General features: G+C 44.0%; 1 protein-coding gene across 4 annotated transcripts in view; it reads right to left on the minus strand.

Moving 5' to 3' along the window:
- MYO5A (myosin VA) overlaps nt 1-8,551 on the minus strand; it is a 201,216-nt gene extending 192,665 nt beyond the window's left edge. For all 4 annotated transcript variants that reach the window (XM_082387993.1, XM_082387992.1, XM_082387991.1 and 1 more), the window contains exon 1: nt 8,102-8,551. In XM_082387993.1, coding sequence (XP_082244119.1) covers nt 8,102-8,536 — 435 coding nt within the window. In that variant the 5' untranslated portion in view covers nt 8,537-8,551. The remainder of the gene's footprint in view (nt 1-8,101) is intronic.
- Nucleotides 8,552-13,920: the final 5,369 nt, after the last annotated feature.

The following is a 13,920-nucleotide window of genomic DNA, read 5'->3' on the forward strand; positions in this document are numbered from 1 at the left end:
AGGTCGTTATAAATATAATTCCCATGCTATGCAATAAATCCTTGCTGCTTATCTATTTTATATATAGTAGTGTGTATCTGTTAATCCCATACTCCTAATTTATCTGCCCCTCATATGCTTTTATCAACATTTGCATTTGATTCTCCATGGCCTTTTTTTTTTTTTTTATTAAAAATGATTCTCTAGGGGAAAGATATCCAATGTCCTCCTAGTCAAAACCCTCCTATTCATCTTCTCAAAAATCAGAAAAGGAGAGGCAGAACTCAGTCACTTTGTCACTTTTGGTGACTGATTCATAGTGGACATTGGTTGAGGGTAGCTGTTTTGTTTTGTCTCTCTAGCACTGTTCCTTCTGACGGGAAACAGCTTTCAGCCACCCCACCAGGTCTGAGTAGGACTATCAATCAGGATGCCCCATCCTCCCTCTGGCCTCTGAGATGAGCAAGACTGGACTGCTCATGGTCTCCCTCCCACCACCTACTCGGCACACAACCACAAGCAAGGACAACCGGAATTCCTCTACCAGGCTCTCTTCCTCCAGGCCCAGAGCTAGACCATGTGGTCTGCAGGTGCCATTGACCCTGAAAAGAGCTGTCCTGAGGGTGAAACCAATATCAAATAGCAGTCTGACACGAAAGCCAGTGACAGAGAGCCCCAGAGGTACCACGTCAGAGCCTTGAATCTAGCCATGCCTGGGCTTTCAGGGCATCTAAGCAAAAAAAATCCTTTTTGGCTTTGAGTTGGGTTTCCATCACTTCCAACTAAAACAGCTCTGGCTGGTAAATTGTTTAACACTGTCAAAGAGAGGTTCGGAAAGTCGGTGTATCAGAACTATGATCCATGAAGTAGCCAGACCCTTTCTATTTATCTATCACATCTTAGCTGATATCATAACTTGAGATAATGAGTTTCATATGTGTAAAACAATGGTTAGAGTAGAAATTCATTTTAAATGACATATTTATTTATTTCAAGAGCTAACAAGTATCCTTACTAAACTGGGATTTGATGTTATAAACTTCTAATCTTGGTGTTAAATAAATACTTCGCCATTTTCCCACTTCACCTTCATCTTTCTGAAGAGTCTGTCCTTTTAATCTGCCTAGCCTCTTCACTGCCCTGATCATTTTATTTCTCCCATTCTGAAATTCCTTCAGAATGTATTTATCAAGAGAAAACCCCGGACTTCTCTGGTGGCGCAGGGGTTAAGAATCTGCCTGCCAATGCAGGGGACACGGGTTCGAGCCCTGGTCCGGGAAGATCCCACATGCCGAGGAGCAACTAAGCCTGTGCGCCACAACTACTGAGCCTGCGCTCTAGAGCCCGCGAGCCACAACTACTGAGCCCACGTGCCACAACTACTACCCGCGTGCCTAGAGCCCATGCTCCGCAACAAGAGAAGCCACCACAGTGAGAAGCCCGCGCACCACAACGAAGAGTAGCCCCCACTAGCTGCAACTAGAGAAAGCCCACATGCAGCAGTGAAGACCCAACGCAGACAAAAATAAATAAATTTACAAAAAAAAAAGAGGAAACTCCAACCACATACACAGGATTCCTGGCCAGAACAATGCATGTTTTTGTATGAGTGACTAAAGAGAGACAAAACTTGTCTTTTTTTTATGTCCCATCTCCCTCCAGTCCAGCACTGTGCTCACATTTTTTTTTTTTTTTTTTTACTTTTTAGCCGTGCCGTGTGGCATGTGGGATCTTAGTTCCCCGACCAGGGATCGAACCCCCGCCCCCTGCAGTGGAAGGGCAGAGTCTTAACCACTGGACTGCCAGGGAAGTCCCTGTGCTCACATTTTTGAACACAGCAGCACATCGGGCCAAAGGAGGTAGATAGACGATCTTCATGAACACTTAGGAGTGGATAATGCACTTTTTCCTTGATTTCAATCAAGTTTGCAGCCATTATTTTGAAACTAAAGCATAATTACATCATCCCTAAATTCTACAATTGGCAAAAAGCCTCTGTGGTACACGGAGATGTTTAATGCAAATGGCAGCTGGTTAAGGAGACTTTCAACCGAGAAGGGCTTTGAAGAGAAGTGGACACTGTCTGAGGCATGAAGAAGCCGGGGATAAGTTTCTGCAAAGTTTTAAAATCTCTATCAGCACAAACCCAGACGGACATTACTACCAAGGTAGATGAGGCAGGAGAACTGTTAAAGGGCAGAACTGACTAAAGGGCATTTTAGCACACTAAGGACCTAAGGAAACAAGGCATCAAAAGCAGACACCATTAGTAAAGGTAAGGCGGTAAGTGTGTGAAGAAAAGATTAAATAAACCACTTAAACTCCTTTCCAACTATTCCCACCTCCCACAGTCAGTGAAACTCCATGGGAGTCACACCCAAGGTCAAGTCTCTATATTCAGATATCAATACTGGTTGAGCTAAGGTGGAATCATAACATACATTTTTGAAAACAAACAAACAACTCTTTCCTCTGCCCCAGCGGGGAAGCCAACTCCAGTAAACGCTTTGAATAAGCTGGGGAAGAGAAGGAGCTAAGCACCAACAAACTTTTGAGGGGGATAGAAATGTTCCATATCTTGTTTGTGATGGTGGTTACACGACAGAATATATTTATCAAAATTCATTAAACTGTGCACTTAAAATGAGTGAATTTTTTTTAAAATATTTATTTATTTATTTATTTGGCTGCACCAGGTCTTAGTTGTGGCATGTGGGGTTTTGGTTGCGATGGTTACACGGGATCTAGTTCCCTGACCAGGGATCGAACCCAGGCCCCCTGCATTGGGAGCGTGGAGTCTTAACCACTGGACCACCAGGGAAGTCCCAAAATGAGTGAATTTTATTAAATGTAAATTATACCTCAATAAAGTTAATTAGAGAGAGACAGAGATACAGAGGCAGGAGCTAGAGGGAAGGGAGAGGACAACCTCCCCAGGTAGACAAATGGAGAAAGTCTGGGAAAACTACTGTAGGACAGGACACGCCTGTTGGGGTGGAGTGGTGTTGCCCACACAATATTTCACCTAGGGCCAGACCTTACTCCATAGATCAGCCAGGAGTTTATACTTCTGATAATACCTCATACTTCGTTAGGAATTACCTAAAGTGGAGACAGATAAATCCAATCCATCCTCTAGTGGGCCATGTGCCCCTAGATTCTCCCGATGGAGGCAAAATTCATGATAAATAGAAGAACACAGAAGCTAAATTACCCTCCTCTCCCATAGTCTCCTATAGGAAAGTTATCCCCCCCACTCCACCTCAACCTTTTGGAGGTTGAAGTTAAATCCCTGGAACCCCATTCAGACCTTCCTCCAGTATACCCTTACTTCGAAAAGCTAAAAGCACCAGGAAGATTTAAACTGTTTATGTGGCACCAGCAACTCTCATTAAAATTATAACTTTACTGTAATCTTTTAGCCACTGGGCAATACACTGAACTGTCACACTTCAGTAAACAGTAACAAATTTCAAGAGGAAATCACAACCATTCTGCTTTGCTCAAACAGTCTAAAGAAGTATTTCTGAGCCGCTTACAAATTCCAGAGTCAGCAAAAATTCATGATATAATGAGAATTAACTTCCAGTTTCCAAAGCTAGAGCCACTGGTGTTAACTTACACTATTCCCTCTCCTTCTCTTCCTGTATCTCCTCCATCACAAAGATCTGTCTCTCACACTTTCTGCCTGCACTTCAATCTACCAGACTTTCATCACTTTCCATTTTGTTTCCTACAACAGTTTCCTTGGTCTCCCTGGCTCCCAGCTCTCTTCTCTATTACTCACCCTGTTCAACATGCCTGAAAATGTGCTTACTTGTTTAACCACTCCGTTATACCTTGCTTCATTCCTGCAAGTGGACTAATCATCCCAAACTATTATTTTCTGTTTCTCTCCTGTTTAAATATTTTTTCATCCATCCAACAAATATTTAATGAGCACCTACTATGTGGAAGACATTGTGCTAGGCTCTACAGGAGGTAAACAAACCCTGACCAGCATCTCAGGGGGCTTACAGTATTGTGGGAGTGGCTTACATATATACAGATAACTATAATAAGATAGAAATGTGTACAGGTCATTAAGACAGAGAACTGTCAGCTGGATGTCAAGTAAAATTAGAATTGGTAAAGAAGAAGTAGAATATGAGACAAAGAAAAAGCTACAGAGGTTTCCAACCTGAGGGACTAGGAAAACAGCAGAGCCATCAACAGGCCAAAGGACATCAGGAAGAAATACAGATAGAAGGAGCATGACAGGAGACTTAAGAAAAGTGAATGTACTTGCCAAAGCCCAAATCAGGGCACATAAGCAGAGATTTCTGTTCTGCTTTAAGATGTTCTGAGTAGTCTAAGAAATGCAATTTCAACGCCAAAATATTAGAATTTCCAGGATTGATGATTTAATTGGGACTATCCCAGAAAAAATCTAGTCCACGCGGCTTCAGTAGGTATGAGGAAATACAGTGGGAAAGAAGATTACAGATATACAATCTACTGGCCTAATAGCTGTTTCATCTAAGGAAAGTGTACTTGGCTTCTGGAGTGAGGGTTTTAGACTGTTTCTGTACTGTTAGAAAATTCAGCATCCTGACATACTATGGGACTCCTAATTAAACTTCAGGTAATCTTGGCCATTCTACAGCATTTATGTGGTACCCATGGTGTCTGGGAACTTCATATGAGGACGACTAGGATGCCATTTTATTGCTATTGGTGATCCATCCAGGTCTAATTAATAAACCCTGCTCCACAAATGCGGAATCCTTTGAAGTTGCTGAAAGTAGCTACAAGTGATGTCATCATTCAGACACCCACTGGAAAGTCAAGACCAGCAAATATTTTCAAAATCAGAAACAATAAGATGTCACAGCCACCTTCAATTCTTTCAGGAACAAGTCAGGTGGATCTAAAAATAAATCAACGCACAACTCTGTGATTATACTAAAAACCTTTGAATTGTACATTTTAAATTGGTGAATTGTACATTATGTAAATTATATCTCAATAAAGCTGTTATTTTAACAATCAACAAACATGTTTTAACCAAAATGTTAGTTTCCAGAAATGTTATATCCTAGGAACCAGGCTATTGCCTTTAAAATGTTTATACTGCTGCAAAAATTTACAAAAAGGAAGCCCTGCTGAATTGCTGTGACAAAACCATTATCATTTTAGCTAAAAAGAATAAACTGAATGGTCTTTTGTCTTTCACTGTAATAGGAGCTGACTTCTATCACACATCAAAATCTGCCTTTAAGCTCTGAACGACATTTTTAAAAAGGGCACTTTTCAAATTTAACCACTATGTTGAATACCATAATTATGGCACGGCACTATTATATCTTTCCTTGTAGTCTACCCCCAGAACTTCCTTCCCTATAATCCTCTGCAAGGGGAAAATCCTTGTGTTTATATACAATTTTTTTTAAAATTTTATTTATTTATTTATTTTATTTTTGGCTGCGCTGGGTCTTCGTTGCTGCATGCGGGCTTTCTCTAGTTGTGGCGAGCGGGGGCTACTCTTCATTGCGATGCGCGGGCTTCTCATTGCGGTGGCTTCTCTTGTTGCGGAGCATGGGCTCTAGGTGCACGGGCTTCAGTAGTTGTAGCACGTGGGCTCAGTAGTTGTGGCACGTGGGCTCAGCAGTTGTGGTGCACGGGCTTACTTGCTCCACCATGTGGGATCTTCCCAGACCAGGGCTCAAACCTGTGTCCCTTGCATTGGCAGACGGATTCTTAATGACTGCACCACCAGGTAAGTCTAATCCTTGTGTTTAATATCCATTTATATTACCTCTAATGATTTCCCTATCCCTCTAATAATCACTACCCAAGCTTTTATCTCTAGAATCATTCCAACCTTCTCATGTCCCAACCTGTTCCCTAACTTCTACAAAGAAATACCATACCAGCTGTCTGCCTGCTGCCGAGGTAACAGCAGGTTATTTATGCCCTTGAAGATTCAAAGTGGGCCAAGAATATAAGAAGCAGGCTGTAAGCTCGAGGGAAAGGACTGTGTCTTGTTTATGTTAGAACCTCTCAACATTAAGCAGAGTACCTGGCACCCAGGAGGTGCTCAATAAATATTTTTGTCCGCCATTAAGTTAAGGTCCATTCACAAAAAGAATGAGCCAACAAACAAACCAAGTAACCAGATTATTCTTAGGTATAAATGTATTTAGGAGAAGGCAACTTAAGCTCAACCTCCCTACTGATGTCTAAACCAGTTTGTCTTTACAATGAGTAGAGTATGAATTTTAAAACAGATTGTGATTGTGACCAAAGCCCAAAACCTTAACAATTTTAAAAATCACAGGATCTTTTAAATTTTTTTCTTGCCAATTATTTTGGGAGAAAAAAGAAGATCCAAAATCCAAGAGCAACCTATTATCCAACCAGTGTCTAGTTAAGCAGCCTACAATTAGGCAGCTGAAGGATGGACTCCTCAGGCAGTGAAGAATGGGGTCTATACAAAGTAACTAAGGAATATTTACAGAACATATCTCTTCTTGTGAAAATGACTCTGATATTTCTTAGTACCCACCTCATACGTTTATTATGAGGATTAAATGAGTTAATATTTGTAAAGCAGTTAAAACAGTACCTGGCACATAGTTAGCTTTATATAAATGTTTGTTTATAAAGTAACTTTGGATCAATTTCCAATTGCATTCAATCGTACATTAGAGATCTACAATGCCTAAAGAATTATCAGGTTTAGAGAGAAGTTTCAATTGTGTAGTCCTCAAATCTGCAGCTGGAAAGAGAGAGGTCCCAGGAAATGTTTCATGCAAACTCATTTCATGGTTGAAGAAATATACCTCATATTTGTAGAGAAATTCACAGGTTACGAAAAGCATTTCCATGTATTATTGTTTGATCCTCACGACAACAGCCTTGTAAGAGATGTAGGGCAGGTATAATTAACTCCATTTACAGATGAGGAAACTAAAGCACAGAGAGGTTAAGTGATTTGCCCAAGGTCACACAGTAAGTGAAAAGGCCCCGGCTAGAATCAAGGGCTAGAATCCAGGTCTTTTGATGGCGGGTCCAGACCTCTTCCTTCTATAACATGCTGCAACTTGAGCCCTGGGCTTACTTGGGTCATATTTGGAAGCAGTGATTATGAGACCATAAATGTAGACTTGGCTGCAGATGCAAACTCGAAAAGTTAAGGTAATTCTGTTAACTGGAATTAGAGGTAATTAATAGCTGGCAAAACATCTACCTACACAGGAGTGAGAGTATAAAATGCCATGACTACACACAGTCACAAAGGGCACCACACACTGTCTTGAAGGAACAGTTCTCCAAACTATGCCATTCAGAGATTACCAGCCCCAGAGAATACTGGTGTCAGTATAAGAAGGAAAGGCTGCCACTTCCCTTAAACTAAACCTAGAAGGAAAAGGCTCACCCCAGAGGATGGTGAAGACATGGAGCCTAACAAGGCTCTAAGGGATTACACGCAGATTGCAAACTCCCAGCGACAAATGAGTACCGACCATCCCAGTGAATCAGCTCGCATTTATTCGGCTGCATCTTCCCCAGGGGCTCTCCACCCCAGAGTAGCAATCTGAAATCGGGCAACTAAAGGTGAAAATCGACTGGCGACCGTTTGCAAGATTCCATATCTCACAGAAAGGTTGGCTGGCGATAGAAGTGGCACCGCATACCAACACCAGACGTTATTTTAAGCGCGTGTCCCCAGGGGAGGGACCGACCATCTAATCTGTCAGATCTAGGATCTCCCACCAGCCAGGATTTTTCCTAAAGCAAGACGGAGGGCTGAGCAATCCTGGCCCAGGCTCGCCCTACTAAAGCCACACAGACCCGCTTTCCACTTAGAAACCCGCCCAGGCGAAGAAAGGTGGCAGGGGCCAGAGAGGCACCCCGAGGCAGGCCTCCCTCCGCCGCCTCAACCATCAACGCCCGAACAAGGAAGGCGCCTCTGCGGGCGACCGGCGGGCAGGGCGGAGGATTTCGAAATGCTCGGAAAGGGGGTGGTGCCGGAGGGGCCGGACTGGGTCCCCGCGCCCCGGCCCCTCCCCGGCCTGACAGCTGGCGGCGCCGTGCCGCGCGGCCCCCTCCCCAAGGCGCGGCTCACGGGGCGCCTTACCTTTGTGTAGAGCTCGGACGCGGCCATGGCGGGCCCCGCGGCGCCGACGCCCCCCGCCTGTGCGGAGGCCGCACCTCTCCTGGGCGGCTGCCCGCGCCGACTAGGAAACGCCGGGGCTGCAGCCGGCAGGGAGCAGGGCAGGGCCGAGCGGAGCGGGGCGGGCCGCTCCGGGCGGGGCGGGGTGGGGCGCCTCAGCTGCGGGCGGCCAGCGGGGGCCTCGCCATCACTCCCGGGCTCGCCGCGAGCAGTGTCGCGTGCTCGGCGTGCCCGGGGTCCTCGGGGTCGCCGCCGCTGCCACCCCGACAGCCGGTGATGCTGCTGCCGCCGCCGCCACCGCCGCCCTCGCCCTGTGCATTGTGGGAGCGGGAGGAGGCTGCGCTCCAGCGCTGCCACCGCAGCTGCTCCGGATTCTCTCGGGCTCACGCTGCCTCCCATCGGCTGCGGGCACCGGGCATCATCAGCCTGTCAGCCAGCGTCGCCGCTGCCTCCTCCCGCGCTGCCGAGGCCCAGAAGCCCGCCCCAGGACACCCGCTGGCCGCACACCGCCCCCGGGATGCCCCAGACCCCAAGCGAGCCCTGGACCGTGCAGAATAGCCCAGCCCCCAAGAGGGGCAGCGATATAGGTGTCACTCAGGGTGTCCAGGTAAATGGGAGTCTGCAGGCTGCTTTTCCTGTGCTTCCAAACATTTGTAGGGAAAGGATATGGGGAGAGGCTTCTTGGAAGGCCACGGAATAACCTAGAATTCCAGGAGAGCCTTATTAGCAGTACACGTCTGGGAGTGAGCGAGGACGGAGAATCTGAGAGAAAGAGTCCCTAAGGTCACTCTGAACACCTCGGCACCTGCCGTAGGGTCGTTTTGTGAAGCCAGAGCGTAGGGGCCTGCTTTGAGCTACAGAAATTTAAGTGCACCTGGTAACAAGATGCCCCCAGGGGGCGGCCCTAGAGCCTCCTTCTATCCTAGGCCTGCGCCTTCGTAACCTTCTGCCCCGGCCCTCTTTCTCTATCTAATCGCTGTTATCCTTGCACTTCAAGCACAAGAATGTCATCTTTCCACCCCACCCCGATGCCGTCTTCCTGCTCTACTTCTTCCCCACCCACACTTTCATTCCGGCTTAGCTGATCTCCATTTTTTCATCCCAACCTCTTAGTGTGCTCATCTTTCCTTATTTCTCTGAACTCTAAGTGGTGCCCAGTGCCAATCATGGGACTCTGGGATGGTTTTTATCAAAACTCTCTCTCAAGGCTGGCCCCCTTGGTAGTGTGTGTATGCTGCGTGTGTATTTGAAGGAAGATCATTGATGAGGAGGACACTTGGGGCCAGTCCTCACCCCCTGGAACTCAGGCCTCTCCTCCCCTTGCTCACTGCCCACAGTCTCCTCAGAGATGCCAGAGGTAATAGCTACAGAGTCCTGCATAATGCTCTGTACCTTCCAATTCTGAAAGTAAATCCCTTTCATGTTTTCGGATACCACCCTTTCTTTAAAAAAGAGAAAACCTGTGCAGCTATCAGCAGTACACCAGAAAAGGCACTGGATTGAGATTTAAGAGGTTTGAATTCTTCCCCTCACAGTTTCTTTGTGCCTTGTGTAAGGTGGTAACCACTCTGTTTTCTCACCCTCCAGCTAGTACCTACCTCCTAGGACTGTTGAGAAATGCTGAGTTTGCTGATGAAGCGGTTCAGGGTGTATCACCCCAGGGTATACTACCTGGCTGTAGAGTTTAAGATCCTCTTTTAATGCTTCCAGGCATGTCAAATCAAAATGTGTAAGGAAATCATAAACTCTCTGAAGTTCTTGCACCCTCAAGTAGACAGCATTGCAATGTTGTATTGAAGAAGCACACTGGAAGGTATAATGGCATCTATCATATTTGTGCTTGTCTGTCATCTTTTCTCTATTTGGGGGAATTTTCTGCACTAGTCCTGCCTCCTGATAGTTGCAAATTCCCCTCCTCTTTTGCAGCTTGGATGCAGTCATATGACCTAAGCCACAAAGATCAGAGTCATTCTGCACAAGACTTAGGTTACAGAAGTGAGAACTATGGAGAAACAGGCTCTGCCCGGAACTTCCATTTGCCCATGAAGGTAGTAGCAGAGGTAGCCAAGTTTGTGGGACAACAGTGGTCACATCAAAGTCGGGCTCCTGGCTTTCAGTGGTTGGTGGCAGCAGTGGGAGAAGCAGCAGCACCCATACCGGGCCATTGCTGTAGCATGTGTCCGGGCTTGTCCCTAGATTTACATCAAGACTGTTTCTCCAGCCTTTCTAACAATTTTGTAAGTGACCTGATATCTTTCAGTGAATCCATTTTCACCTAAATGAGCCAGTTATGAATTTGTGATTAAGAACCCTGACCATTATAGAGTGGTATATGGGATGAATGTGGTGAATGGGAATGGCTACATCCCAAGGGTATAGTTTCTTTCAGAAAATAGTTATTGGGCACTTAAAACGGCCAGGCACTAGGCTAAGTGCTGGAGCAAAATAAGATAATTTTCCTGTAAGAGAGGATAAATGAAGTCAGTTAGAATGTATTGTGATTAAGTGCTAAAACAGTGTTATAGGGAAATGGTTATTGTGTCTCAGAAAATGGAACAATTAACATGATGTAGGGGAGGGGGATATTCAGTTTTTCACAAAGGTATGTTTGAATTAAGCTCTAAAATATAACTAGGAATGTATCAATAGATATCACGAACTAAGACAAAGCAAGCCACAGACTGGAGAAAGATGTTCATGCCACATAAAACTATCCATGAAATTTTTAAAAAATAAAGAACTTCCACTTCTAGGGAAGTTCCCACTTCTGGGGAATCTGACATAAGACACTGGCAAAAGGCAATGGTTGCCATATATGCAATCTAGAAAATAATGGATTCAGTTCAGGAGAGCAGCTAAGTCCCAAGATGACAACTGTGCATTAGGATAAGAAATCAACAAGTTCAGACTGAAGCAAGGAGACCTGCCTACAGGGGAGTTTTCTGGAGTAAAAGGATGACTCTATAGAATACTTGATGTGATGGGAGACATTAAAATAATTGTGGTTATGATAGAGGCCAAAAGGATGAAGGGAAAAAATAATTAGAAACACCAAGAAAAACAAAAAGCGATTTAAAAAAATGAAATCATAGTATACACCGTGATCTGCAGTGAACTATATCAACCTATAAAGCTAAGAGGACTATTAATGATTATAAAATAGAATGCAAGTGTTATCAACCTTAATAAGGTAAGAACACAGATGACAAAGGCCAAGAGAAGGGAGGAGAGTCAAAAGGAAGGATAGTGGTGTTAATATTGTCATCTTACACACAAGAAATACGTTGACAGCCAATGAGATAAGAAATAATGGTGAAAATATATTATTAGACATTGTAAAGGAAGCCTATAGAGGAATCAAAAGTAGTTATATAATCCTAGAAAGAGGGTGGGAGGGAGGGGAGGTGGGAAATGTAAGCTTAATCCTCATTTATCAGTCTTGAAAACTATTAATTTATGTCTAAAATTAAGAAATTAAGAAACAGTGGTATAAACATACTATTGAGAGGCATGGAGGCAACTACCAGAAGAAACACAAAACAGCTTGAATATCTCCAGTGGTAGAGGAGCTAAACTTGGTGGTAGAGGCATATTTTGCGATTTTTAGCTTTTCACTATGTCCTTCTATACTACTTGACTTTAGAATCATTACAAGTATACTTTTACCTTTTAAAAAAGTGAAGAGGAGCAGGAAAAGAAATCTAATAATTTAACTTAGAACCAGGTTTTGGTTCTACCATTCTTTTCCACATTTTTACCCCAATGATTGACGCCCCACAGAAGGCATTTGTTCCATTCAGTTCTCCTTAAAAAAATTAAAATTAAAATTAAAAAAAAAAAGCTGTGAATTCAAACAATGATCCCAACGAAACCACTTTTAAATTTCTAGATCCTTTCTGGATCTGTTAAGTACATACATGCTTTTACAAAGCTATAAAGAGTCCCTGGGTCTCAAAGCTCTACCCTCTTCTCTTCCTACCCTCCAGGAAAATGACCTCAACCCCCCTCTCTTACAGGTAGGACTAAGGTCATTCAGTGACCACTCTCCTCTAGTATCCCTTTCCCCCACCTGCACTCTAGTCATTCATCCTCTGTTTGGAAGACATGCCAAGGCTAATCTCCTCATGCATGCTCTCAACCCCAGCTCTTGCCCTCTTGCCTCTTCTGTATCTTTGGTTTTTCTCCCATGCTTTTGTTTTGCCTATCTATAACCAAACTCAAATCTTTCCTACATTTAAAAGCAAAGCCAAAGACTGTATCTTCTTTTATGTACCTCAGAAATTCTCAAAAAATCACATCCTCTCCACTAACTCACCTTTCATCACTTATTGTTCCTTTTCTGTCCCTCTGTCCCAGGCCCATGCACACCTCTACTGAAACTGCTCTCTCCAAATGATCAGTGATACCAATTTCCAGTGGCCTTTTCTCAGGTCCCATTCTTCCTCATTCTGTTGCACTCTACTCTGTAGACGACCATCCTCTTATTGAAATTTTTCCTCCCTTTGCTTCTGTAGAACCAATCTCCCATGGGAATATGAATAGACTGCAAACAGCTGGCAATATTGTAACAGAATATACCCAGGATATTCTATTGAAGAAGTGAAAGGTTTGTGTTCCATAACTTGTTAAGTGTGGCGTGACAGAAAGCTGCCCACTGGTGTGTCTGCTTCTGATCTTTATCCTAAAAATATGGCTGCTCTATAGTGATCATTTTTGCAGTAACTCAAGCAACTGGCACCTTATGTCTATAGACAAAGTCATTAGGAATGTTAGCTTGTATAGTTGCAGGAAAGTGAGAGTCTACAAGACACTAATCAGCCCAAGTTATTGGTAATGGGGCAATAAACAGCCTCAGAAACCAGATGCAGAATGTTTGCAAGGTTGTGATCACAAGCAAGAGTAGAGAAGCAGTGAACATTTAATACATCCTTGCCATGGAAAATCAGGCGCACCAATTTCAGTGATGTGAAGTTTATGAGAGCAAAGCTCTTTGCCATTTCTCCTCATGCAGAGAAACAGAGTATAAAGGCCTACTGCAACGAAGGAAAGGTTAGACGTGACTGAGATGGAGAATCATCATCTCTCTGCATCCATAACCTTAATCTGGTTTCTCACTTAATTTCCAACCCAATATTCCAATTCCATTTCACTTTATTCATTCAACAAGCATTTGAGTATGTATAAGCTGTTTCTAGGTGCTAGGGATGCAATAACGAATTAAGACTTCATCTAAGGAAGTTAAATTTGATCCGAGATCAGAATGAAAAAGAGCTAGCCAAACTACGAAACAGGGAAAGTGTTTAATGGAAAAGAAACATGTTCAGCAGGGGCAAAAGGATCTTGGATATATGATTTCAGAATGGAAATGGGATGGGGCAGTGGGAATGGGTGGGATTGCAGAACGCACAAGGGAGCAGGAGTAGAAGGTTATGTGTTTGTTAGAACTATAGCAGTTGTCCAGGTAAGAAATAGTGGCTTTGGGTATGGTGCCAGCAGGGAAGAGAAATGGACAAATTCAGTGTATTTTGGTGGGTGTTGGTCACAGCCTCTGAGGAATAAAGGATAACTTCTAACGTTGGCTCGAGTACTCAAGTGGGCAAGTGCACAGAGGTGTATTTACTGAGTTGAAGGCTGGAGGAAAGGACAGTGTTATGCAGGAAAATCAAGTTCCTTCGCATGCCCTGATCTCCAACCAAACTTCTTTATACAGAGCCACATTTTCCCAACTCCTTGCCTATTTGAAAATAACAGCCCTCCACCTAAAATGCTTCTTCCTCCCTTTC

Source organism: Balaenoptera borealis, assembly GCF_965194805.1.
Source record: "Balaenoptera borealis genome assembly, chromosome: 3".
In the NCBI taxonomy this organism is placed as follows: Eukaryota; Metazoa; Chordata; class Mammalia; order Artiodactyla; family Balaenopteridae; genus Balaenoptera; species Balaenoptera borealis.